The sequence below is a fragment of the Tamandua tetradactyla genome, chromosome 3 (assembly GCF_023851605.1).
Source record: "Tamandua tetradactyla isolate mTamTet1 chromosome 3, mTamTet1.pri, whole genome shotgun sequence".
In the NCBI taxonomy this organism is placed as follows: domain Eukaryota; kingdom Metazoa; phylum Chordata; class Mammalia; order Pilosa; family Myrmecophagidae; genus Tamandua; species Tamandua tetradactyla.
The window spans coordinates 52,762,661-52,790,572 of record NC_135329.1 but is presented as its reverse complement, the minus strand read 5'-3'; the positions used below and the strand labels follow the sequence as shown (position 1 = coordinate 52,790,572).

General features: G+C 38.1%; 1 protein-coding gene across 1 annotated transcript in view; it reads left to right on the top strand.

Moving 5' to 3' along the window:
• Positions 1 to 8,507, top strand: part of LOC143675553 (uncharacterized) — a 79,243-nt gene extending 70,736 nt beyond the window's left edge. The window contains exon 9 of the mRNA XM_077151720.1: positions 8,361 to 8,507. Within this exon, the coding sequence (XP_077007835.1) occupies positions 8,361 to 8,507 (147 nt within the window). The remainder of the gene's footprint in view (positions 1 to 8,360) is intronic.
• Positions 8,508 to 27,912: the final 19,405 nt, after the last annotated feature.

Sequence of the window (27,912 nt, the reverse complement as noted above, 5' to 3'; positions counted from 1 at the left end):
TTGAACACATCTATTAGGGGAACACATTTCAACCCATAACAACATGTAATTGAAAACTTAAATGAAATTTAATATAAGTTTAAGAAGAGCTAATTGCATGGTTGACAAGAAAAGGAGTTTTCAAAGGCTTCATCTATGCCTCTCTTTGTTAAGAATTACTCTATTTTTAACCAAAACCTTATAAACTCATATGTAATATTTTGATATAATTCAAATCCAGTTCTCCACCTTCTATCTTAATTTGCTCACTCATTTTGTTCATCATTCCCAGCAGCCTCTTATTATCCCAAAGTTTTAACCAAGCAAACTTTTTCCCAAAGATCAAATCTCTGAAGACTGAATCAGCTCCTGAGAGATGACCTGAGCTCCCAGTTGCATAATTTTCTGCTCCAAGTGGTTGTAATGTACTTTGCTTCTAAGAGTTTATCTCAGAATTGCTATTTATAAGTTGTATGACTTCAGCCAAGTTTCCAAATTATATAAAATTTAGTTACCTCAAGGGTAAAATTCGTGTAATACTAAGATCAACATCAGAGTTAATGTGAGAATTAAAAATAATAATTCATTTAAGAGCTATATGGAGTGCATGGTATGTAATAATGGTCAACAAATGATCTTTTAAATAAATGAAGGGATAAATGAATGTAATGTTTTCTACATGATCTTTTCTTCTTGTGAGTGTTCTGATATTCCTAGGAGCTTATATAGTTGTACTCCAAGGAATATTAAGTTGTTGAACAAAGCAGCAGTAATACACATTCATAGAATGCCTTATTGGTTGGCAGTTCTTGTTTAATCTTCAAAATCAGAGATCGGGATGGATAAAGTTTCATGCTTGTGCTGGTTTGAAGCTGTAATGTACCCCAGAAAACCCATGCTCTTTTAATCCAATCTCATGAGCACAGAGCCATTGCCAGCGCGACCCTTTGATTAGATTATCTCCATGGAGATGTGACTCTGGGTTTTAATTAGTTTGTTGGAGTCCTTAAAAGAGCTCATGGAGACAGAGAAAGTCAGAGACACCACAGAGAGCAGAAAGATGAAAACAGACACAGATATTTGGAGATGCCAAGCTAAGCGTTGAAACCCAGAGTCTACCCTGGAGCAGGTAAGTGAGGACCCACAGACTCTTAGAGAGAAAGTCACTGGAAACAGGCTGAGAGAGCAGTTTGAAGCCGGAAGCTGGGAGAAAGGGCCAGCAGACATCGCCATGTGCCTTCCCCTGTGACAGAGGTGTTCCAGATGCTATTGGCCTTTCTTGAGTGAAGGTATCCTCTTGCTGATGCCTTAATTTAGACATTTTCATGGCCATAGAACTGTAAATTTGTAACTTAGTAAATCCCATTTGTAAAAGCCAATCAATTTCTGGTGTATTACATTCTGGAAGCTTCAGCAAATCAAAACAATGCTTTACAAATTTGTTGAAATATCTTTATTGAGAAGACTGGTGGTGGAAAATGGAAACCCTGAATGTTCTCAGTATATACGTGAATATATTTTAAATTATATGTAAAACCCACAGAGTTTTTCTTAGGATTGTTTTCATAATGGAACTTCTTGTATTATAGATTCTGTTCCTTATAGATGTGCAATTTAAAATCCAATTATCACTCATGTACATCAAAATAACACATTTGATATTTATATTTATCACAGATCTGCTATTTAACACCTCCATCTTATGCTCTGGTTTCTTTTTATCATTACAGTCCCAAGTACAGTCCACAGACTTTTTTTTTTCTTGTTTTTATCCTCAGTATGACATTCATTTTGGGAAATAAGTGTGCTCTATTAGAACATCAGTTATCTGTACCACTATGCCTGCTTAAGACATAGAAAGGGCTTAATCAATATAATCTCTAATATTATTATTCTAATATCAGCATTTACAATATTTTCAGCCAGATAAGTGAGCAATTGGTTCTGATAAATCACCAGAGTTGCTTAACCATTCTTTGTTCAATGATAACAAAGAAAGTCTGAACAGAAAAAGGTTAAAAAAAAAAAAAAAAGCAAGAAATCCTTCTCCAGAACGACCCTTCACTAATGAACTAAGTATTCCTATATGAAGCTCATTGTGCTGAATAAGAGGTATGGAAACAAAAGTTCCTTCCTTCTAAAAGCCTTCAATCTGGTTAATTTGTTTTTCTCTTTTTAATGTGCTGGCTTGGTTTTATGATACCAGTCTCTATCAGAAATGCTGTACAACCTTAAAACAAAGAGAACTATAATTACACGTTTTTCCACAATGCTTTGGAGAATGCTCTCACCACATTTAGAATAACTGAATTTCCGATCAACTATAGAGCCTTGGAAGCCCGAAGCTCAGTATTCAAGTTCAGATGTGTCTTATATCACTCGTGGATTAGGATTTCATGCAGCATAATTAGAGAGTCAGGCTTTCTTTGGATAAGTGATCTGTGCTGCAACCTTCTCTTGTCCAGCCCTTTAATTTACAATATACTTTCATGCTTTTCTCCTCTTAAGTTTTTCCTAAAGATGGAAGCTTGTCCTATGAACAGATATGTGATTCGAGAATCCAGTGATTTTCACCTTTAAATTGTGACTTGATCAGTGGCCAAACAGCTGAATGATGGCAAAGATGAGATTCATAAAGATGCCTCAATCAAAATCACTGTAAATATATAATTTTTAGATCCCAAAGGAGCTGTCACATCAATATCATGTTTAGAAGGAAAAAATATACATAGCAAACTGACAGTACCTTTGAGAAACACTGAGCCCTAACAAATGTTAATTTTTTTTCTAAATGGTCCTTTGGCTCTTCACACATCCATGAGGTACACCATTGTCTGTGTCCAGTCACAAGATTACCTTTTAATAAGCCTCCTTTGTATATGCCCAATTGCTAATATCCAGAAATAAATGAGGGAAACTGCACCTGTGTCTGAGGAGTTTTCAGAGTTTTCACATTTCAGAACAATTCTCAGGCTGAGGTTTCAGGATTCAACTTGGATATGATAACCAAAATTTAGAATTTCACCATTGGCTCTGTCATTTCAATGCACTCTCATTTTAGAGAAGTTGAGTAAGTTTTCTTTTTTTTTTTTATCTGTAATATGGCTATAACAGTACTACCCATGTCAATTTCACAGCTTTGAGATAGCTGTTTATTACATTCACAGGTCTTATACCTTTACTCCTGTGGATTCCAAAGGAATGAAATTCCCAAAAGCTTGACTTCCATACAAGCAGGATGTTAAGTACATGCGTGAGATGAAATGTTTATTTACACATTTTTATATACATATGGATATACAGACATAAATATAATATTTACAATTAACTTTTCAAGCTATTCTATAAAATCCCTTTTCTCCCTGCCATTTCTCCTTTTAATTCTGTCAGAAACTGATTCCTTCGCAATTGATAAATCACCCACATTCATCTGTCTTCCACCTCCTTCCTTCAGATTGTTCCCTCAGCCACAATAAGATCTGAATGTGTGCCTATACACATGGCTTCCCAAATTATAACCTCCCAAGTCTCACGATTGTTTTCAAAGGGCTAAAAATTGCCATACTCATAAAAACAAAACAAAACAAAAATGGCAACCTTGTTTGCCTTCCCAGTCTGTCAGAGCTTGAAAAACAAACTTCATCCCAGAAAGACAAACACACACACAGCAGACAAGGAGAAGGAGCTGCTGACAGATCTGAGAGACTCACAGGCCGGGGAACAATGGTAGAGAACACTGCCAGGCATGGGAGGGGAGAGGCGACATGTGGCAAGCAGTGAAAAAGAAGGAAGGAGTCTAACCCCGGCAGTGGCAATTAATGGAGTTGGAAGGAGAACTTTCTCTTTCGCACAAACCCTCCTTCAATTGCCCAGACTTGCCCTGCTGACAGATGTCACACATTTAAAGCTCCATATCAGTTCCATTCTGTTCCTCACCTCCTGTAGTATCATTGCCATTTGAAAGGTACAAGTAGGCCTGGGGTCAGTGGAGGTATATTTACTTAGCCTAACTCTCTCTGACATATAATGTCAGGTATCCAAATAGACACATCCAAAAAGGCATTGAAAGCCCAATTTTGCAAATCATTGTTCGAATGAATTGAAGCCAATCACACTGCATATTTCCTGGAAGCCTTCATTTTTCAACCTCTGATGAGATATAAAATAAAAAGGCGACTTTGGCAGGTTTCTATAATAACAGTTTATATTAATATTCCACAGGAATCCTTTCTTCCAAGGAATCTAAAGTACTTGCAATGAGATTGGATTCTGCCCCAGCTCTGGTTCCAGCAGGAATAAATGGCAGTGCTTGGCAGCCATGGTGCAAACCTCAGAGACATCTCTGGGGGATGTGAGCACTAAACTGCACAAATTACAGTCTTTGTTCACATACACTCTGGTCTGTCAAAGTTTTGCAGTTGCTGGTCCCGAAAGTAAAACTTGGAAAGGATGAAGGCAGATCTTCCTAGTTGAGGGTTTAGGGTCGTTCACTAGGTAATAAGGTATTAGTGTGGCAGGTGAACCTAGCAGTGCTACAGGGTACCAATTATTGAGCTTTTCCTATTTGCATGTGCTGTACTAGACACTTTCTCTGTGTCTTCTAATTCTTGATACAATCCTCTGAGGTTGGGATTAATATAACCCCCTATTCTCATGAGGAAATAAAGACCCAGAGAGATTAGGTAATTTGTCCAATGACAAAGCCAGTAAATTGCTGAATTAGGATTTTTACAGAATTCTTTCTGGTTCAAAGTCCGTGTCTTTTTACTCCACTACTTTGTTGCCTACTGATCTCCATGATAGAATGAGGGAGAGAAGTCACACTGTTTGCTTATAAATATTATGTTCTTTTCACTTCACAATGCTGAGAGAATGTGGTTCACAGTGTTAAGAGTTCTTACTTTACTGAAAATGTACACTTCAGAGCATTCCAGTTACCAAGTTTCTCCCAGTCATAAGCCCTTCCCTTTCCCATCTACATGCTCCATCAACGCAACTTCCTGGAGCCTTATCAGTGCTAAGAACTTATCACATAGAATCCATTGCAAAACTCACATAAATCCCTCTATCCTATCCAACGGCTTTGAGGCTGCTTGGAAGAAAAAGTGCCTGCTAGATAGCCCTGATGGAAAAAGAGCATGGGTACAATTCTCTTTTTTGTTTCTTTATTTAATTATTTTATTGAGCACTCATTGCATGATAGACGTTTAGGACTAGAGTGAGGTGAGTGACATACTTGCCTGGGTTGCAAAATTCAGGAGAGGCCCAAAATCCAATAATCAAAAATGAATAAGATTTTAAAGCAACACTTAAAAATTAAAAAATTAAAAACTAATGCAAATAATCCATGATAAAAATTGTAAAGCATTCAGTTAGCGATAGGACCGGTATTAGCAATTGTTCCTTTTGCCTCAGGCTCCAGTGAGTGTCTGCATGGCACAGTGCTGGGGACTGGGCTGCCCACTATGAAACAAAGATGAATTTAGCCCTTGAGGTTAAGGATTTATTAATAAGTTGATTGGGGTGTAGGATGCAAGTAACATCATTCTCCTCATTTGTCAAGTGGGGGAGTACTATCTCAACTTCAAAACGAAGCTACTGGAAAGTTATTGGACTGGACTGAATTTGATAGATTAGACTAAATTTGTTTTCCTGCTGTCGAGCAGGAATGGGGACTTGGCATAAATGCACTTTTAAAAGACATAGAGTGAGTCTCATGTTTTCACAAAAGCCAGGTGGTGTTACTAATCACAGCTGCTACGTACAACAGGGCAGATTAGAGCCACTCTAAGATGATCTCTTCTTCCAATTGAATCCTACTAGCCATCCCTGGTTAGTTGCCTTTTATATCATGGGGTAACAAAGGTCACTGATTCATTCATATAAAAAGTGTTTTATCACCACCCATTTTGTTTCAGGAGTTTTTTTCCTAATCAGCAGCAATGCAGATGGAATGGAGAGCAATTGAAAGTCTCTCCATTGCTCATGGGGGGTCAGCACAAGAGGAAGAAAGAGCCTTGATGGAATATGTGAAAATAAGGGCAAAAATTGGGTCCACTTTACTTACTCAAGCCAGCCTTGATATGTAGGCATGTAACCAAGCAAGCCTTCTCAAGTTCATTTTGGAATGACACGGGTTACAACTTAACAAATATATCAAAAGAAATAAATATATTTAAAAAAATAAAATAAGCTATGTCCATTCAGTGGAATATTATTCAGCAGTAAAAAGAAATGAAGTTCTGATACCTTCTATAACATGTATGAACCTTGAAAACATTATGCTAAGTGAAAATAGTCAGTCACAGAAGGCCACATATTGTTTGATTCCATTTACATGAAATGCCCAGAAGTGGAAAATCTATAGAGACAAAAAATAAATCAGTGATAGCTGGGCACAATGGGAGATTAGGAAAGTGTGAGCTAAAGGGTATGGAGTTTCTCCTTGGGGAGATGAAAATGTTCAAAAGTTTTTATTTTGGTATTGGTTGCACAACTTTGTGAATTTACTAAAAACCCTTGAATTGTATACCTTAAAGGGGTAAATTTTATGGTATTATCAATTGTATCTCAATAAAATGCTTCTTTAAAAAAATGACAAAATTGATGTAGTCCTGACAATCAGAATCTAGAAACCTGGCCAAAAGCAGAGGCAGCTTTTAGGGGAGCAGTGGAAGAAGAGTGAAGCAAGAGAGAGGCGGGCAAGGATTCATTCCATTGGAGGGATGAATACAAATGACGTTCTGTACTATTCAAGATGAGGAGAGCATGCATAAGCCCCCTAAAGAGCAGAAGCAATGGCCTCACAGATAAGGCGGTGGCAATATCCTGGAATGAACCCCTGTTTCATCACCAAGCAAAGGGCAAGACTGAGGAGGATCAAGTTCAGAGTTATGGGACCAGAGGCTGGTAAGCAGCCCTGGGATGCCTCAGATGCTTCCTGCCCATGAGGAAGAGAGGGTCTGTGCAAGATGGGCCCAGGGAAGGCTCAGGCTGTCCACATAAGCAGGGGTACTGGGGAAACCACCAGGGTGAGGGGTGTGCAGGTGGAGATGCAGCTGTGGGTGGTGTGACATGTAGCTGCAGATGAATATTTGAGCACCCCTGCTCCGTGGTTTACTTGAGAACAGAAGCTAGAGGATTTGAGAAGAGAACTGGAGTTCTAGCTTGATCCCATAATTAGTTTGCTTCTGTTTCTGCCATCCCATTATACTTTGTGCTGGTCTCACCTGGAGAACCTGTGACCCATGAGTTCAGGCCGACACTGTCCTGAATACAAGTCACCCTGTCCTGTGTTCAATTAATCATTTGCAACCCTGGAAACTTGGAGTAGAGAAAACAAAATTCCTTTTACAAATAACTGACAAGGCTGGAACTGTCAACCTAGCCTCTTGGAGGGTCATAAACAGAGCTCCTTTTTTCCTCCTGCACTCACTGTCACCTGCTAAAAACACAGAGGGAGGCCGCTTGGCGGCAAAGGTCAGTCACCTGATGGTGAGAAAGGTCAGTGAGAGAAAGTCAGTACAGACTGCCCAGGGCCTGAATGAGCCCTGCTCGCCAACCAGCTGAAACCAAAGACTGAGGGCCTGAGACCATTCCCACCCCCCCACCCCCCCACCCCCGCCCTGTCACCAGTCCACATCAAGGACAAGACGCCCTGAAGCAGAGGGCATTTCATCACATTCAACGAAAAGATTCTGGTAGACCTCACGTAGCCAATCTTCCCTAGCAGGGGAGCTCAGCTCTAAAATCACATATATGGACACAACAGAGCCAGGTACACAACTTAAAATGACAATAGTCACCAAAGGTAAAGGAAGGATATGCATCCCCACTCCTTCATGCAACACTTGAGATTGTCTACGCTGTGACTTCATCTTGCTTTCTCAGACCACCGTCCACCACTTCTAGGAAAGACCTACCTCCAGGCCAGTCTGGAATCTTTCAACTTGTCTGGGTTTTCCTTCCTCCATATTTTTGTTCAATCTGCTCCTTCCAGTGTAACTGGAAATGCCAAAACTTTCCATAAGTGGACCTCAGACAAGCTTAGAGGACTGCATTTAACTCCAGGATGCACAATTAGGATAATGCAGGAAAATTAAGGAAATTGCAAAAAAATAGAAACTATTAGAATTTATTGCTTAATCTTGAGGAAGTCATAGATAAGGGTTCTGTATTAGTTATATTAGCTTTATAAAGACTTTAACATAATATTAACATATTATAGGATATCTGACTCTCATTTCACTGGCCCAGTATATATGAAATATCTGTTTAATTCTCCCATAACCCAGCATTCTTATTCTACATTACTTGGGGAGAGTGGGTGGGTAGAAATGCAATAACGCTTAATTCGGAATTTTTCTCTTTGCTTCTCCCAGGCTCTGTCTAAGCTCTGGGAGTTCACAATTTGCGTGACATCGAGGTGGAAGCTTCCAGTCAGATCCTTGGTGATGTACACCGGGCCACCTGCTGAGATGACCTCTGCAGCACGGGGCTCTCAGATGTCAGTCTCCACTGGCCGCTGAAACAATATTTTTCAGCCCACCCACCAGATGCCTTTGTTTTATTTTTTCTTGGTTAACCCAAAGCTGCACCTGCGAGCATTGGAGTCTTTCTACTGCATTATGGGGCAGGGGGAAGCTGCGTGGGTCTGCCTGCATAGACCCACCTGCAGCCATCCTTCGCTCTGTGGTCTTCCTCTCGCTTCCTACTCAGACCAGAAAGCCAGGTGCTAGATGACACTGTCATTGGGTACCACACAAGTCGAGAATTTTCTGCTTCTTTGGGCTCAGTCCAGAAAACAAGAAGCATTCCCTCTACCTCAGAAAATCATTTTCTTATATCTTTACTTCCCTTTCAGTTCTCCTCTGTCATTATCCTGCTTTAAGGAATTTCAAGTGAGTGGGGGGAGCAGGAAGGGAAATCTTATTTGACACATTCTTGCCTAAATTTACCTATTGTGAATCATTTCCATCCCTCTAAAGGCTTAGGAGTTTGAAACAATGGATCTGTAAAATAACACTTTTTACCCCTCTGCTGTTTGGTTATAATTTTCGTATCTGAAGCAACTAACAGAGAATTAGCATGACTACTGCCTGACTGAGAATACAGAGACACAGAAAAGCAATATTAGGAGATGAAATATACAAAGAAAAACAGCTATTAATATTTCAAGTTATATCCTGTCGTAGTATTTTATAACATTTGGCAGTTCACAAAGCACAGATATGTTTACCATTTATTTTTCCAATTAATCTTGTAAATTAGATGTTATTATCCTACTTAAACATGAGGAAGCAGAGTGCTTAACAATTATTCATTCTCTCAACAAATATTTAATAAATGCCAGGCAACATTCTAAAGGATAAGTGAATTATGAATTTGTGCCTAAATTAGCCCATGAGCAATTCAAGGGCAGAGACTATGATTTTTCTACTTTTTTCTTTCTCACTGTCTTAAACTCACTATCTTCTTAGTAAATGTCTATTAAATTAAGTTGTAGGATTCTAAAGAAACAGGAATTATTTTAATTTAATTTGAAATTTGCTGTTCAAATTTCTTCATGCTATATGCACCTAAATTTGTTTGGGCTTCTGCTGGGCTCTAGGAATACAAAGGTAAAAATAGTCTATTTCCGCCTTTGAGAAGGAGTTTAGTTTAGTGCTGTACACATGAATAGGTAATTATACCTCCATGTGGTCAGGGTTAAGGCAGGGGAATGACAAGACAGCATAGTAAGCTGCAGGCCCGATGATATTATCAGCTTGGATTTGTTGAAAAAGATTCAGGAAGAGGTGCCTGTGTTCTGACAAATGAAGAGGAGGCTAGTGAAGTGGTTAAGGAAATTCTGATTTGCAACCCTTTAAACAATTCTGTTGACTACACACAGAAAAAAGAAATTTATATCCCTTAATATGGCTTAAAATACTCTTTATGTATTGTCTCTTGCTTTATGTTTCATTCTTATATCTTGCTATGGCCTTCATAGTTTAAAACCTACTCTACAGTCCCAATGTATTGCATGTCATTTGCTGAACATACTAGAAAGTTCCACACTTTGTACCTTTGCATGGAATAATTCTTCAGCAGGTGAAGACTTCCCACTGAAGTTCTTTAAAAAATAGTTGTTTAATGTTTCAGGATTTCCCTCAAGTCACCACCTTTATGTTATCTTTCCAGATACCCACAAATGAAACCTACCTCTCCTTTAACCCTTATTATACTCTGTGTAGACAATTATTTTAGTCCTGATAGCACTTTGTTTCCCTCATTTATCTACATATCTAACTCCTGTCACTGGATTACTAGCCTTTTAATAATAGCAACCATGAATTATTCATATTAGTATCACCAGTACACTTAGTAGATACTCAATAAATGTCTGTTATCTGAAGAACATATGAATATGAATATTAATAAGCAGCCACTTGTTCAGTGTGATAGGCATGTAGAATGTTTGGAGTCAAGTATTCAGAAGAGAGGCATTGGAAATAGGTTGGCCTCATATGTAGGGCTGCCAGATTAAACAGATAGATGGCTAGATAGATAGACAGAGATAATCCTAGTATAGGATGCACTATGCTATATGTCAGACATACTTACATCTAACAAAGTATTTGTTGATTATCCAAAGCCCATATTTAATTTGGCATCCTGAATTTTGCCTAGCAATCCTACTTCATATGTCATGCTGAGAAACTTACATGGTTCACTAATGGGGACAAAGACCTTATCATTTGACTCTGATGGATTCGTAGTTTGGATTGTGACTTTTTACCATGTGACAGGTTAGATAAAGGTATGACTTCTTTTCTTCCTGAGTTCTAAATTCTATTGTCAGCACTAGAGTCCAGGGAAGCAGAAATAACATCAAAAACTAGGTAAGAGTCTGCACAATGGAATTGTAAATGCTGCAGAATATGGAGAAAAGAGAGAAGGGAATGGAGGAGACACACACACACACACACACACACACACAAACGTCAGTATGGTCTTGGCCTTCATCAGAGATTCACACAGCTTTCAGGGTATATTTCCAAAGCTGAAACTTAAAGGGAAATCACATGGATATTATGCCACCCTTCTCAGAATTTTAAGCAGAGGCCAAATGAATGTTTCTCCAGAATTCCCTATCAATTGCAACCACTGACATTCACATAGCTCTCGTGGCACCTGCTTCCACCAAATGCTAGTGTTTTACATTTCTCACAGTGTTTCTAAACTCGAATTTGTTCACTGCTACCAGCTATGAACAGATGCACCAGAGAGAACCTATTTGAAAGTGGGTGGCTTATTATGAACAACTTAGGGTCTATAAAAAAATTCCAACAAGAGCTGGAAGAAAAAATAAAAAATACCAGAAGCTCTAAAGAATCTCTTCATAAGAGAACAGAATAGTTATCTGGAAAGTCAACAAATATGTAAAGGAACCTTGCTTTAGAACCATTTTGCCCTCTGGTATAATTTCCTCAAAGTTACCTGCATCTTTGCCTCTAACATGGAATTGAATTACTGCCTTACCTAAAGGACTTTTTCTTAAGTTCAGAAAAGTAATCTCTCAGGAAAAACCTACAGGGAGATTGTTCTCATTTTGGATGAAAATATGTGGCCATTCTCTTGGTCCTAATGATCCAGTATCAAGATAATAATACAAGTACTCCTAGTTCATTTGATTGTTTCCTACATTCATCCCATGTGATGGAAACCCTAGTCCATACTGTCCAATATGGCAGCCACTAGCTACATGGGCTACTGAGCATTTGAAATGTGGCTAGTTTGGACCGAGAAGCACTATGGGTATAAATTGCATATGGGATTTTTAGACAATTAGAAAAATATATTAAAAATCACTATTAAATTTTATATTGACTACATATTGAAATAAAATTTGGATATACCTGGTTAAATAAAATATATTATCAAAAGTAATTTCACCTATTTCTTTTTATTTTTTAATGTGGCTACAGAAAATTTAAAATTCTATATATGATTCACTTGTGTGGCTTCCCTTAAAATCCAAAGCATATCCAATATATCCCAGAGTAATTTGGGCAAAGAATAAAAAAAGTATTTGTGGGCAGTGCAAACGTGGCTCAGTGGCAGAATAATTCTTGCCTGCCATGCCAGAGACCCAGGTTCGATTCCTGGAGCCTGTCTGTGCTCAAAATGAAAAAAAAAAAGTATTTGCAAAGAACTGGGGAGAAAGGAGGAAATATTAACTTCCACATCTGTGGAATTCCTGATACTCTCACAAGCAGTGGGGACAACCAATTCAATAGGCTGAGCTTTCAATCTTGGGGTTTGCCCCTATGAAACTAATTCCTACAAAAGAGAAGCTAAGCCTACTTATGATTATCCTACCCCCAGAAAACCTCTTTTGTTGCTCAGATGCAGCCTTTCTCTCTAAGCCAACACAGCAAGTAAATTCACTGCCCTCCCCCCTACATGATACATTACTCCCAAGGATGTAAATCTCCCTGGCAGTGTGGGACATGACTGCCAGGATGAGCTTGGACTCGGCATCATGGGGTCAAGAAAGCCTTCTTAACCAAAAGGGGAATGGAGAAATGAGACAGAAGTTTCAGTCTGAGAGATTTCAAGCAGAGTCAAGAGGTTATAGTGGAAGTTACTTTTATGCATTATATAAATATTCCTTTTTAGTTTATGGTGTATTGGAATCGCTAGAAGGAAGTAATTGTTGAACTGGGTTCCAGTAGTCTTGATTCTTGAAGAGGATCATTTAACTATACAGCTTTTACAATATGACCTTGTGATGGTGAAAACTTTGTGGCTGATGTTCCTTTTATCCAGGGTATGAACAGATGAGTAAAAAAATAAGGACAAAAATATAAGTAAATAATAGCAGGTTAAAGGGTGAAAAAACAATTGGGTAGATTGAAATACAAAACTGGTTAATCAGAGGGAAGGGTAAACGGTATGGGATATATGATTTTTCTTTTTTTTAAATTTCTTTTTCTGGAGTGATACATTTGTTCTAAAAATGGTCACAGTGCTAAATATGCAACTATATGATGATATGGTGAGCCATTGATTGTATACTTTGGATGGACTGTATATTGCATGAAGATATCTCAATAAAGCTATTGTTAAAGAAATCCAAGGCATATTTTGTCAAAGTCTAGCAATTGTTGTAACTTAATGAAGAAATTGTGTGGCACTCAAAATCTTCCACCTTTGCCATGGCTTCAGGAGTCTCTGATGTAATTGAAATACCTTGTTGTCAATGGAGGGAGCACACCTGAGACAAATATTTGTAAGAGTCTCTTCAGCAAATTCATCAGTACAATAAGTCAGGGAGCAATTCAGAAGAGCTTCTTGAATCATACCCAACCTTATCTTGTACTTTGATTTGCATTATCCCAGCACAGTTTCCTTAAACATTCTCATAAAATTCACTGAACAACTGGTGCTCTTTATGCAGTGATATTCATCTCAGTGGGGTTAGAGGACAAGATTTCAACATGTTCTACAGCAGATGCACATGAGACCCAGACATTTGGAGAGGTAGAAAGAAAACATCCCCAGGGAAGCTGTATAAAACCAGAAGCCAAAGACCCCTGTAGATGCCAGATAGTGTCTTCCCAGCTGGCAGAGGCATTCTATCCCATCAGCCTTTCTTGAGTCAAGGTATCTTTCTCTGGATGCCTTGCTTTGGATATTTCTACAGCCTTTGAACTGTAAAATTGCAACTTAATAAATTCCTTTTTTAAAAGCCAACCCATTTCTGGTATATTCTGGAAGCTTTAACAAACCAATTCAGCAGGCTTATAATAGCTCAAATGTGGGAACAATATAAATGTCCACTCATTGATGAATGGTAAACAAAATGAGATATAGCCATACAATAGAATATTATTCAGATAAAAAAACACAGTGAAGTACTGGTTCATGTTAGACTATGGGAGAACTCTGAAAACATTACATTAAGTGAAAGAAGCCAGACACATATTTTATGATTCAATTGATATGAAACGTCTAGAATAGGCAAATCCACCAAGCAAAAAGGAGATCAGCGGTTTGGGGGATGGGTGGGGGGAGGGGAAAGTAGAGAATGACTGCTAATGGTTACAAGGTTCCTTTTCAGAGTGACAAACTATTCTGGAATCAGTGGCTATGCTAAAAACCAGTTAAATGTGCACTTTAAAAGAGTTATTTTGTGGGATGTGACAACATCTCCATGAAAAAGAAAACGCAACACTAGAAAGTTTGAGGTTTGGGGGGACATCCATAAGCTTAAAATCGTATTATGTATAATAAAAAAAAAGTATGTAATCTTCTAAGAATCTTTGCCATATTCAGTACTAGAGGCAGTTCACTTTGGTGAGAAGGGTGAAAGTCTACCTGGCACCCATTCCAATAGAAGAATATGTAATGTAGGCTTTAGGGCCCTGAGAACTACACATCATGTGGTGCTGGTCTTGTCTAAGAGAGAAGACAACAAGATTTGCTGCTCAGAGGTCAATTCACATGTTTGTGCCATTGAGTTCCATTGACCAAATGTTCTCATTTAATGCACAGAGTGCCCCCCCTCCAGACTTTATATAAAAGTCAGATTCATGAAGTAGAAACAGCAGACATCATATTCTGTTTATACAGATATGATAACAAAGGTGAGTACGTTATTCTAAGGGGTGCTTTTCAACTGACCGTGAGTCAAAGAGATTTTGTCCTGAATTTTTGCAGTGCTAAACCATATGCAATTTACTATGTAGACAATGGGAGAACTTAAAGAAGTTTAGTGATTTCCAAGTGATTCCATGCGACTGGATCATGAGACAAGATCAAGGAAGTAGCAAGAGGTTATGCTGGGAAAGGAAAAAAGTCACCATTCTAAGGGTCTGAAGGATTTATGGCCATGCTAGGGAGCATGGACTGAATCCTGAGGGTAACAGGAAATTGCCACATGGTTTTAATGAGCATTGTAGGAGTACTCAACGAAGAAGAGGAAAATGGCTGTGTTCCAGGCAATATGAAGAATTTCTGAAAAATACAAAGATGGGTCTCAGAGTTTGTCCTCTTTTGAGAAGAAAGTCAGGTATAGAGTAAAATATAAAATAAACACAACACAATTTATATTCAATGCCAAGTAAAGCACAGATTATACGTTTGAGGAATTCATTGAAAGAGAAATTATTAGAAGACAGGGTAAAGGGACTGAGAGAGTATAACAGAGAAATCTGGGAAAAGAAATGGCTTAAAAGGATCCAAAAAAGGTGGCTTCAGATGAGAGGAAAAACAAGAAAGGGATGAAATGATCCTGTTACTGACGAGGGTGGCCACAACTTAGGAAAGGCCCTCCAGAAGTGAGAATGGTAAATTATGTCACTAACATGTTTTAACTCAGAGCCTCCACACATTCCTTTGAGAGCAAAGCCTGTTCTTAAAGATAATAATAATTCAAATATTCCTTAGTTGAACAATTTTCCTTGGATAGGTGAATTAGAGAAAGATTAGATAGATGGATACGAATATAGATATGGGTATCTATGGATATAGATGTAGATATAGACATAGATATAAACAGAGATATAGATATAGATTTAGATTTGATGAAAAGTTCTTGACTTAGTGAACACATCCATGATACACAACCCCCTGGTGCAAGCATATGGTTCCACAGTTACATGGAAGAGCAGGAATGTAACCCAAAAGCCATGAGGGGTACAGTTAGTTGCAGGTGCTTATTCAAAAGCACCTTGAATTGAATAAACCTACTCATGTTTTTCTCTGCTCAGGCTTGATGGGTTCCAGCATCAGCAGGAACCACAAACCTCAACAACATTCCTCCACCATGACTGCCTTGTTGTCATGTTAACATGTTTGACATAAGAGGTTATAAAATCAAAATATCCCTGGAGAAATAAAAGTATATCAGGAAATACATTCCAAATGATACTGAAGTTAACCCAGGACTTTCCATGGAGAAAGAAAACTTTGGAAGAGCTGCTTTTGGTTTTCTCTTCTGCATTTTAATTCTAGGCAGGAGGAAGCAGGTGCCTGAATAAAATTAAATGTTAAGGGTAAAAGGTACAAATGATACCTTTCCTCTTAACCAACTGAAAATTCTGGAAGTGTTCACTGAAGGAAAGATGGGGCAGTAGGAAAAAGATCTGGATTCAGAATCGGAAGTCCTAGATTTGTATCCTGGCTCTGCCACCTCCCAAGATTATGAGCTTCTAGAGCACTTCATTTCTATAAACCTCATTTGCATCTTCTGGAAAGTGTGGAAAAAAGACAAGGAAGGTAGCTGAATGTAGTTCAAGTACAAAGGTTGCCAAATTTCATATTTCCCTTATATCACTCTGTGAGGCAGGTACTACTATCCCCATTTTACAGAAGAAGAAACTAAGGCTTACATAAACTTGCCAAAATCACATAGCTAGTTAATACCCAGGTCAATCGGTCCCAAAGCCCAGGTTCAGTAGACAATGATTTCCTGCATTCTTTGTGGAAAAATGAGGTTAAAATACATCCTTGCCTCTTCTACAGATGTTTGTGAAGCAAGAAGAAATAAATGAATGTGATGGAGTTGGTGAAATTGACTGCGTTCTATCCATGTTTTAGAAGGAGTTCTATGAGAGTAGAAATGGGCCTGGATTAATCTTGTTGAATTCATGCTTCTCTGTGCCATCTGGCCATACATGGCATATGGGGAAGAGAGGAAAGAAGGACAAAAAGTACTGTGGTTGAGTTTCAGCTAGATAGTCTGGGCTCTTCCATTTCTCTACAATGGAAAAATCACGCTTTATTGCTGATGTCTGCTTAGCATTCAGCTTATGGGGACACATTTTCCCAAGGGTAAATGGGATGGTTGTAGGCTGTATGTGCCCTCAGAAAAGGGTGTTCCTAAAGTTAATCCATTCCTGTAAGTGTGGACCCATTGTAAGTAGGATCATCTTTTGGTGAAGCTACTGAAGTCAAGGTATAATCCATATCATTCAGTGTGGTGTTGATCTTCTTACTGGAGTACTTTATAAGAGAAAGAAATTCAAACAAAGAGAGAGAAAGCCATGAAAACAGAAGCTGAAAGCAATGAAAGCCAGAAAAGAAGGGAGAGGCCAGCAGACACCACAATGAGCCTTATCATGTGACAAGGGGTCTAGGATTGCTTTCTCCCCAACCAGTCTTTGGGGAGAAAGCACCTTCTTGATTGATGACTTCATTTGGACATTTTCACAGCTTCAAAGCTGTCAGCTTGTAGATAATAAGTTCCCATTGTTAAAAGTGAACCCATTTTATGGTATCTGCATTGGAATAGCTTAGAAAGCTAATACGGTAGAACTGGAGAAGAATGCTCAGGCTTGTGGGAGCTGTATCTCCAAAGCCTGAGATCAGGCTATGTCAGTGGAAATTGTTGTAGGCTTCATTTAGGGGCATTGACTCAATGGATAACTGTGAGGAGTCCAAACCCAGGACACTGGGTCAGCTAGAAAGGAATGCTCTTTCCCACCAGGCTGGCCCAGCTCCCACAAACCACATGAAATCCGAACAAGTTCAGTCCATGGGAGGCCAGGTGGAAAGGGCTTCAGGGTGTACAGTGTTTGCTTCTAGGAAAAGTGATTTGGGGAGAGTGAAGCAGTATGGTTCAACACAAATCCATAGGTTTATAGTGACAGAGCTGGGATCAGACCCTGAGTTTGAGACTTACCACATAATGACCTCCCTGAACTCCAGTTTCCACATTAGTAAAATAGAGATAATCATCCCTAGTGTGAAAGATTGTTGCTGAGATGTACTAACTGTGTAAAGTCACTGTCAGAAAAAGTTCAAGAAATCACACACACTGTAACAATGATGCTGATGAGAATGCTATAGACTGGTGTTGATGACAGCCTCCTACCATTATCAAAATCATGGGGATCCGTTTTATCTCTGGTGCACACTGTAGTTTACAAAGCTCTGTCATAGCCCTCATTTCATTTGCTATGAGGCAGGCAGGCCAAGGATTATTTGCCCTTTGTAAAGATGAGGAAACTGTGGCTCAAGGAAATTCGGTGACCTTTCAAAGGTAACACAGGTAGTAGGTACTGGAGCAATGACAATCACCCAAACTGGCTGTCTCCTGACCCCATCTCTCTCTAAGCTGGTTCTCTAGCAACATGACTGGGTCTCTATTAGGAAGCTGACCTCATTTCTAGGATTGCATCTAAGTTGGTTGAATGTTGGACACTTTCACACACTTTTCAGCCAAAAAGTGTTGGGCTCAACACTTCTCCTTGAATCAATAGCACCACAAATTCTATTGCATAAAATTTTCTCAAAATACAAAAAAAAAAAAAAGCAAACATACTTAAGTTCCATACTTTTTTAGTTACTGAATTTTCCTTTATACCACTAGGTTTGATCAACTTGAGAAAATGCAATTGTCAAATTGAGTTTATCTAAAAAAATCTTCAAAAATGTTTGTTTTGGTTTGCTAAAGATGCCAAAATGAAATGTACCAGAAATGAACTGGCTTTTAACAATTGGGGATTTATTAGCTTGCAAATTACAATTCTAAAGCCATTAAAATGTCCAAGTTAAGGCATCAACAAGAGTACATCATCTCTGAAGACAGGCTGCTGGCATTTGGGGCACATCTGTCACATGGGAAGGCACTTGGCCAGTGTCTGCTGGTCTTTCTTTCCCAAGTTTCATCGCTTTTGGGTTCTAGCTTCAGTGACTTCCTCTCTTAGCTTCTGTGGGTATATCCTTGTCTCTTAGCTTGTCTGGGGGCTTCTATCTTTTATCCTCTCTCAAAGGACTCTAGTAAAGAGATGAAGACCCATCTTGAATGGGGTGGGTCACATCTCAATTGAAACAACCTAACCAAAAGGTCCACCACAATAGGTGCACCCACAGGAAAGGTGCACCCACAGGAATGGAGTAAAAGAATATGGCCTTTTCTGGGGTGCGTCATAGCTTCAAACTAACACAGTATTCTCACACTCTTTCCAACCTGCTATACACAAAGTTCCCTCAGATATGCTGAATGTAGGAGTACATGACAGGAAAACGAGGAGCTCATGTAGTCTTGTCTTTTTCTTGGTGACTTGGGCAAGCCTCTGAAATTCTCTGGGCTTCTGTGTCTGCCACTTTAAATAAGAGTAATGGAGGGATCTGTGCTGTTCACATTGGGTACATCTATCCCAAAAGGTATGTATTAGTTACCCCAAGCCACTGAAACAATGGTGCAAGGATTTACTCTTATTCCTAATGCTAACAACTTCCAAATTTATTTCTACAGAACTCTGCTCTAAGCTCCAAATTCAACCATCCAATGACCTACATAAAATTCCCATTTATATATCTTATAAGCTACTTAAATTAAATTGACAGTATAGTCTAGTGTTTATGAGCACAGACTCAGAGCCAGGCTGACTCAGTACAAATCCTGGCTTTACCACTTATCAGCTATAAAATGTTGATAATTTCATCATCTGTAATATGCAAGTGACATATTATGGTATGCCACTATTATGTATGCCAGCTCATAGAATGGCTGTTAAAAAAAAATCAGCAAATTAATCCATGTGAAGCATTTAGAAAAGTCTGTGGCAAATAATAAGATTTCAATTCTCCCCAAATACCCTCAAATTTTTCTGTCATAGTAAATTCCACCACCATCCATCCGTCTATTTGCTTAAAACAGGAGCCTGGAATCAGTCTCCATGTCCCCTTTTCCCATCCTTGCTCTATCCAATGCATCATTTGGTCCTATCAATTCTAATACCATTCTTCACCAATTTCATCACCTTCATCCAAGATGGCATTACTTCTTACAGGATTCCTGTCTCCTATCATCAATCGCCTCAGAATATGTTCTTAAAGTAAAATTTAGATGATGTCAATTCCCTGCTTCTCAATGCATTTAGAAGAAAACCCATACTCTTTACAATGGCTCTTCATAATAAAGAACCCTCATCTTGTGCCATTCCTTTCTACCTTCACAAGCTTGGAACACGTTATCCTCTTACTTTCCTGAATGCACAAGGCTCTTTTCTCTTTTGTGACGCCTGATATATTTTGTGAAGAAGGGCAGTGAAATACCAGACTGTGGTCTTCGTGTGTCTTCGCTGTGTCGTCTATGGTACTGTTAGCCCCTTAGTCGGGACCCCTTCTTTTCTTGGGACCAAAGGACAATTGTTCAGATCTCTCTCTTTTTGCATCCCATTTATGACATAAGTGATTTGCTTTCTGACCACAACCTGCCCTTCCCTCTTTTCTCTTATTACTAGAGAGTGAATGTCTGCTTGGGTCACCTTCACAGCCTCATGAAGAAAACTCCCTTGTTTGCTCTCAAGGAGCCCTCCTCGTGGAAGGCCAGTAAGGGACTGTACCTACCCCAGTGCTACAAGGTAAAACACATCTTCTGATTTGTGATGACACGCCCTGAGCCATTCCATACCCCTAATCACTTTACCTCTCCACTTCTTTCCTGGTTATCACTTAATTGTTCACATCACTTTTATTCTTTGGCTCATGTAAACAATTGTATTCCATGAGTTCAGCTCTTTTTCTGATTTTGCCTAGGTCTCCGTATCAGCAGTTCACTCAGAGTCTATCTTGGGATAGCCCCCCCCTGCATGATTTGGCATTGGAGACCATAATATCACACATGTTTTATGTCTGCCTCTGCCACAAGCCTATCACAATTTAATAACAGACCAGGAGACCAGCATCCCTTACAGGGGGTCTGGATTTGCAAGGCAGCAACTCATAGGACCAGTGAAATATTTTCTTCAGAGGACTGGGTATCACTGTGTCCCTGATCATTTCAGATAATCCAGTCCCAGTAACAAAAGCCAAAGTATTTAATAATAATACATTTTAAATGCTCTATTTACATAGCACTTTAAAAAATTAATGCAGTGTTTCCTATAAATTCTCTCATTTTGTTTCCCTAAGAGTTCTGAGAAAAAAGGGATTTTTAAAATTTGTTTTCAGTGCAATTTTATGATGATATCTTCACACGCCATAGAAACCGTTCGTACTATACAATCATTGGCTCACAGTATCAGCACGTAGCTGTGCACACATCCAGGAAAATAGTTTTTATTTCTATTTATAGCTTTGCAAGCTGAGATTTAGGCAAGTTAATGTGACATTCTTCAGTCTCCTTTATTCACTCAACTAATATATGTTTAATGTTTGCATTAAAGATTTTAAAAATTAAGTTCTTTAATTCTTAACTAATTAAGTGACAGAGCTGGGAGGAAAACCCAAGCCTTCTGATTCCATGTCTTACATTGTTTCCAGTACAGCACACCCCACTGTCTGTTAAGATTAGACCTTTAATTGCTTTGTGAAGGTGGAGTAATTGATAATCTTGTGAATTTTTTCATCTATAATTTTGAATGTTCTTTCAGCATAAAGGCCATAAAAGCTGCTGTTCCCAGCAGTGCAGGATACAAACCTCTGATCTTTTGCACAGATTTTTTTTTTAAGATTGGCATTTTGGTTCAAATGGAATCCCTAGAGAATGAGAAGGAAACCTTATTTAAAGGAACGGATGCTCAAAGACATTCTAAATAAAATGAAATATTTGTTAATACTCTAACATTTTGGAGAAATGTTAAAATAAAAGAAAATGTCAGTGTAGTTTGGTTCTTACTCATTGCAAGAAACATAGAAAGCCTCACCAAATAAGAAAGAAAAATGTGGATAGAAAGGAAGGGCAATTAGAATTAAGAAACCTTGGTGGGTGCTTATGCTAGGAGGGTGATGGTGGTGGTGGTGAAGGGGGAAGGAAGGAAGGTGCTGTGTTGTTTTATATTTTTAAGAAGAGAAAAACTGTTAATTGCTTGTCCTATGACTACTGGTGAATGATGCCTAACAAAGGTCCTTTGGACGCCCTTTTAATGAATTGGAATGAATGATTGGGAATTAACGGATCAATTTCTATAGTCTATTCTATATGCTATACTGAAACTTTCCTGCCCAATATTATTCCTTCTCTTAGCAAATTATCTTTTATTTTCAAAGCAAAGGTAAGCTTAGCTCAGTCTTGTCAGAATTACACTCTATTAATCAATAATAGTACCTATTATGGCCCAGGAACCATGTTAACTGACTGGAGACAATGAGGGAGTGACATTTAAAGGATGCCACCTTTGCCTTTTAAAGTATACATTTTCTTCAGGAATCTCTAAACACTGAAATTAAAACTGGAAGAAAATTTCACATTAAAAGATAATTCATATCTTGTCTTTGTGTTTTCTTTGTGCTTAGCATGAGCGTTTGCTTAAGGTGATTTCAAACAATGGAACACTATCGATTATTGTATTTTTCAGATTCAATTTACAGAGATGTAATCAAGAATTCAGCTACTATCAAAGTTCCAAATTTAATGCCTGTATATTAAGGAATTTTACTATATAGTAACATATTTCTATATTACTGCATATTAACGTATTTCATATGTTTGGACATACAAAAAATAGAAAATGCCGCAATACCAGGAAAAAAAATGAGAGTATTGATATTTATAAGGCGCCATCTGAATTTTGATTGATTATTTTATTAAAATCATCAGAAAATAAGGAAAGACCAAATGCATTTAATTTTGTTTTTATTTTGAAAGCTTGAAATCCACTACCTTAAAGCTTCCACCTATTGAGAAGGGAGTGATCTAAGAACAATTAATAGAACATTTCTTTGAAGATATTTTTCCAAAATATCTTTGGCCTATAAATACTGCATCTTAAAAAACACCAGCACAAAATTATCAGATGAAGCTGCCATGATCTCTAAACTATAACTTTGGTACAATGCTAAAATAATTAATCAAGATACACTTATAACAATTTAAAATGTAGAGGTATATTTGCATATTATATATAATCTCTGTGTGTGTGTGTGTGTATATATATATATATATGTATTTACATTTATGTAAATAGAGTCCAAAAATCCATCTAGCAATATGTATGTATGGATCTTTATATATATATAGCATACAGCATAATTCTGAGTGCTGCCAAAAGATATGAAAAGTCGTGATTCTTATCTTTGAGGAACTTACAGGAATAGGAATGTGCGACTTGTCAAGCAACATAGCTGAGTTAATATCCTCTATATGAGCACACTAATTGTGATGGGGTGACAGATTGCCAACCAACTGATCCAAATGTCCCACTTTATACATCCCTTAAGCCTAGTTCCTTTATTCACCAGCCTGGATATTACTTGTTTGCTCTTCTTTATTTTTCTTTTCCTTAAATTTGTTTGTTTTCATTTCAAGCTTTCAGCTTCTAGGTTTTCCATTCCTAAAACCGTGCAATATAGGAGTCTGAAGTTATGGAAGCAACAGCCACATCGATGGGCCATCAGCACTCCATGGTGACTCTATTTGTCTGGTGAGGTCAACTCACTCAGTAACTATCCTTCTCTCTTCTACCGGCACCGCCAACCCCTTCACATCTCCCCACTGCCAATCAAGATCAATGTATTAGTCAGGGTTCTCTAGGGAAACAGGAACAACAGAGAAGATTCACATATATGAGATTTTATAAAAGTATCTCATACCACTGAGGGTATGCATGAGTCCAACTACCACAGGGCAAGGTGAAAAAGTGAAAATGAAGGTTTTTTGATGAATTCTCAGGAGAGGCTGGCTGGCTGAAGTAGTGACAGAAGTTCTCTCTTCTGACTGCTGAAGTCCTCACTTCTCACTTAAGTCTTCAACTGATTGGATAAAATCCAGCTTCTCAGTGAAGAAAGACACTCCCCTTAGTTGATCATAGATGTAAACTGTCATAGATACAATCAACTGACTGATGATTAAGTCCACAAAATGTCCACATAGTAACAGTTAGGTCAGTGCTTGCTTGACCAGACAACAGGGCACCATCAGCTGGCCAAGTTGACACATGAACTTAATTGTCACAGTCAATGAACTATTCTACTTGATAGATAAATGAAAACTATTACAACCTCTCTCACAATCATGATTTTTTTTAATGTAATACAAATGTATTGGCATCCATTCGTAGTCTACTATTCTTATGATAGACAAGCTGCCCTTCCTTCTCTAAAGTTGACCCAAATCAATGCTTTGGATTTTATTCCTGCTGCATCATATAATATTTACACTATCATTTTTCCTTTTCTTTTATATTAAACCTAACCCTTTTCAATTGGATGCTTCCAATTGGCTGTTATACAAATTTAAATCTCTTTTTTTAAAAAAAAACATAAATCCCTCGTTCAATCCCTCACTCCCTTCCAGGTACCTCCCCTGCAGAGACAAACCTTTCCAAGCATTGTCCATACCATACCCACTTTCTCCATTTTTCCTTTCTTCTTTCCCCCTCCCCTGCAGAGACAAACCTTTCCAAACATTGTCCATACTCACTTTCTCCATTTCTTCTTTCTTCTTTCCCATCTGAAGCCATATCACTAGGGCTCCTAGGAATCTTATTACTTTTTCTCTCAGATTCACTTGACACTTATGACCTAACCTGACTTCTTAGAGATTTTCTTTGCTTGGCTTCTGTGGAAACTGCTCCTGGCCTCCCTTCTGTTACCATCTACATTTTCCCTTTTGCAAGCTCTCAAGAAAGTAAATATTGGGTCATTAAGACCTTCTTTTTTTTTCTCATTTGATGGTTTCTCCTTAGACAATCCCGTATGTTCTTTAATTACTGTTTTAAACAGATGACTTAACAATTCATGGTTCTAGTCCTGACCTCATTCCAGTACACCTATATATATAGTTTCTTTTCTTGAGATTTACTCCTTGTTCTCGCAAAGGGACTTCCATGGGTCCAAACGCTGCCCTGCTTCATTTTCCCTTACTCCATGAATAGAACTGCTACCCATCAAGTTCCCATGCTAGGAAACCTTGGAACCTTACCCTATCCCTTTACCCCCTTCACCATGATCAATCCATCATCAAGGTTTATTGATTTTACCTCTTAAAGAGCTGTCAAATCCTCTTACCATTATCTTCTCATCATGGGTCTTGTTCAAGTTTCCCTCACCTCTCTTTACAAGTAGTACAAAATCTAATCCATTCTCTTTTGAACCACCCCATGGCATTTTTCAAAATGTGAACATGATTTTGTCATCCCTTATGTTCATTAGTCTTTCAATATTCTTAAGATGAAAAAATTACCTTAAGATGCAAAAGTCCTTACCTCTTCTTGAGTCACATATCCCATCATACTCCCTAGTTCTCTCTGTTCCAGCTGCACTGGCACTGGACCTCTTTCAGTCCTTCATACACTCCATATTCCCCACTACCACAGCGCTTTTTATATAAGCTCTTTCCTTCACCAAATTGAATCCTATCAATTCCTAATATCTTAATTCTGGCATTTATTCTCAGGATATTCTCTAATTTCTTTTATGTTGGGAATTAAATCATGTCTTTCTCAAAGGACGTGTTCAAGTCTTGCCCCTAATCCTGAGGGGATAAAGCCATGTATAAATTAGACCTTTGAAGATGTTATTTTTAGTTAAGGTGTGTACTCATTTGTGAGTAAGATCTCTGAAGATTCTATTTATATGAGCCCAAATTGAATCCAGGATAGGATTTAATCCTCACTTTATAAAGAGAGGCAATCTAAACAGAGCACAGGTGACTGAGAAGAGAAGTAGAAGCCAAAAAAATGAAGTAGATCACCTTATGACAGGTAGAAATGCAAGACAAGTAACCCCAAGGATTATGGCAAGCTAGCTCCAGAGTACTGAAGACTCTGGAAGAAAGCATGATCTGCCAAGATTTTTATTTTGGACTTCTAGCCTTCAAAATTGTAAGCAATAAATTCCTGGTGTTTAAGATGGCCAGCTTGAGGTATTTTTCATAGAGTCCTTATAAACTGAGACACCTGATTGGGTCAAATTCCCTTGTTTTTAGTATCTATAATAAAGCTAAACACCACTCCTGTAACATTTGTCACAGTTAAAATTGCATTTTGGTCTACTTTCTCCACTAGCCTGCAAACAAAGTACTTGCAGGAACCTTGGCTATTTTGCTTATCATTGTAGCACCAGTGATTAACAGATTATGAATGAATGTTGTGCTATACTAGTGCTTTAAAGGGGCTGAAATTCTGTGACGCTTTTGAAGAAGGCAGAGGATATGCAGTGGAAAATGAAATCAGTTTAGAATTAAGCTCATTTGTGACCAAGAAAGATGTCACTTAAGAAATAAGTTGATTACAATGATAATGCAAATGAGGAATGACTGAAGATTAGGAGCAGTTTTAAATGGAATTGAGATACTTAACCAAAACAAAGCTCAAACAGATGGGCAAAACACATGAATAACTTGGAAACTTGACAATAAATGGAAAAATAGGTGACATTGTGGGGAGAGGGGACAAGCCAAGTTTAAAGAAATAAGATAGTAGTGGAAGCAATACCTGTGAGAACCAGGGCCTGTCACAACCTATAGTAAACTACACCCTGATATCCGACATTGTCTAGTTAATTTGTAATGCTGGCATTGGCTAATGTACATTTGCAACAATAGCAGTTACCATATAGTGAGGGCTTAGGTTGTGCCAAATGCTTGAGCAATTCCTTGCCCCATATCAACCTTATCATCTGGATCACTTTTATTGAACATCTGATAAGCATCAGGCACCTTGAGAGTATTATTTCATTAAATTTCCCGGAAACCCTGTAAATTGTATAATCATCATTTTATAAAAGAACCTGAAAATCAAAGGGATAAGTAATTTGCCCATGACACAGAACTAGCGTAAGTTCTGAAAATTAAAACCATGCCTATATGATTCCAAAACATATACTCTTTTCACCTCAGCAAACTACTCTGTTCATCAAGATGCTAAAAAATATATTTGAGAAGTAATCATGTAATACACCAAGCTAATTAAAAAGCTCATACTTAATATTGAAGGCATATTGATGCATAACTTGGTGGGCACTTACTTTGAACAAAGTAATTTAGAATGGTGTTGCTTTGGATATGGTTTGATGTTAACCAAATCATGTAAAATAAGGAATGAGGCAGATAAGGTGGCAGAAGGAAAAGGTCACTGAAAAAAAAAATTCTTGTCAAAAAATATCTCTGGACAAGCAAATGCATCCTCAAGAGTGAGGAAATTATAGACGTGAAAAGTTGATTTGAAAAAATGCATGATGGAGCTGAATAAAAATGAAGCCGGTTTTCTTGTCTTTTTTCTTATACAAAGGAAGGGCACATAGATTGCGTCTACTGCAATAGCAGTGACATCTACACCAAACATTGAAAAGAAAGTTGATTTGATAAGGATGGGCAGGAAGCAAAAATCTCTCTCTCTCTCTCTGCTCCTCTCCAGTTCCCCCAAATACCTGCTCAAATGACAAATAACTGTCCAAGCCTAGTGTGATATTTTACTGCCTGGGGTGGGGGTGGGGAAAGAGAAGCCCTAAGCTTTAGCAAGAGAGCCATCCTCTTCTAACTACAGAAAAGACTTTCCTGAATGAAATGATGTTTGTTCCCCTTTCTTTTCTTTTCCTTTTATTTTTTTCTTTTAACAAAATAGGATGCTTAGTGCGAATTCACATAATAGGATAAAAAGAGCATTCCTGGGGCAGCCAATCATGAGTCCAGAAGATGCCTGTGATTGTCAAATAGATATTGATTACTAAATGTGAAAGTGAGATTTAAATTGAGCCCATTTCCCAAATGCACCATTTTCTTTTGATAAAGAAAAATCACACACATCTCTTTACTATGGGATTCCATTTTCTCCAAACAAAATGAATAATTTGGTGCTAGCCTAAAAATGCTTAAACTGGCCAGGGAAATCTCAAATTGTATGAGCATTATGCTTTTATTCCTCTCAAATTTTCCCATATTCCGAGTTAAATATAACTTTTGGAGCTATAGCTTTACACATGTACACCTCCGCACACACACACACTGTCCCTGTGGTTTTTCCCACTGGATTACAAAGTTGGTGGTAGATATAGTGT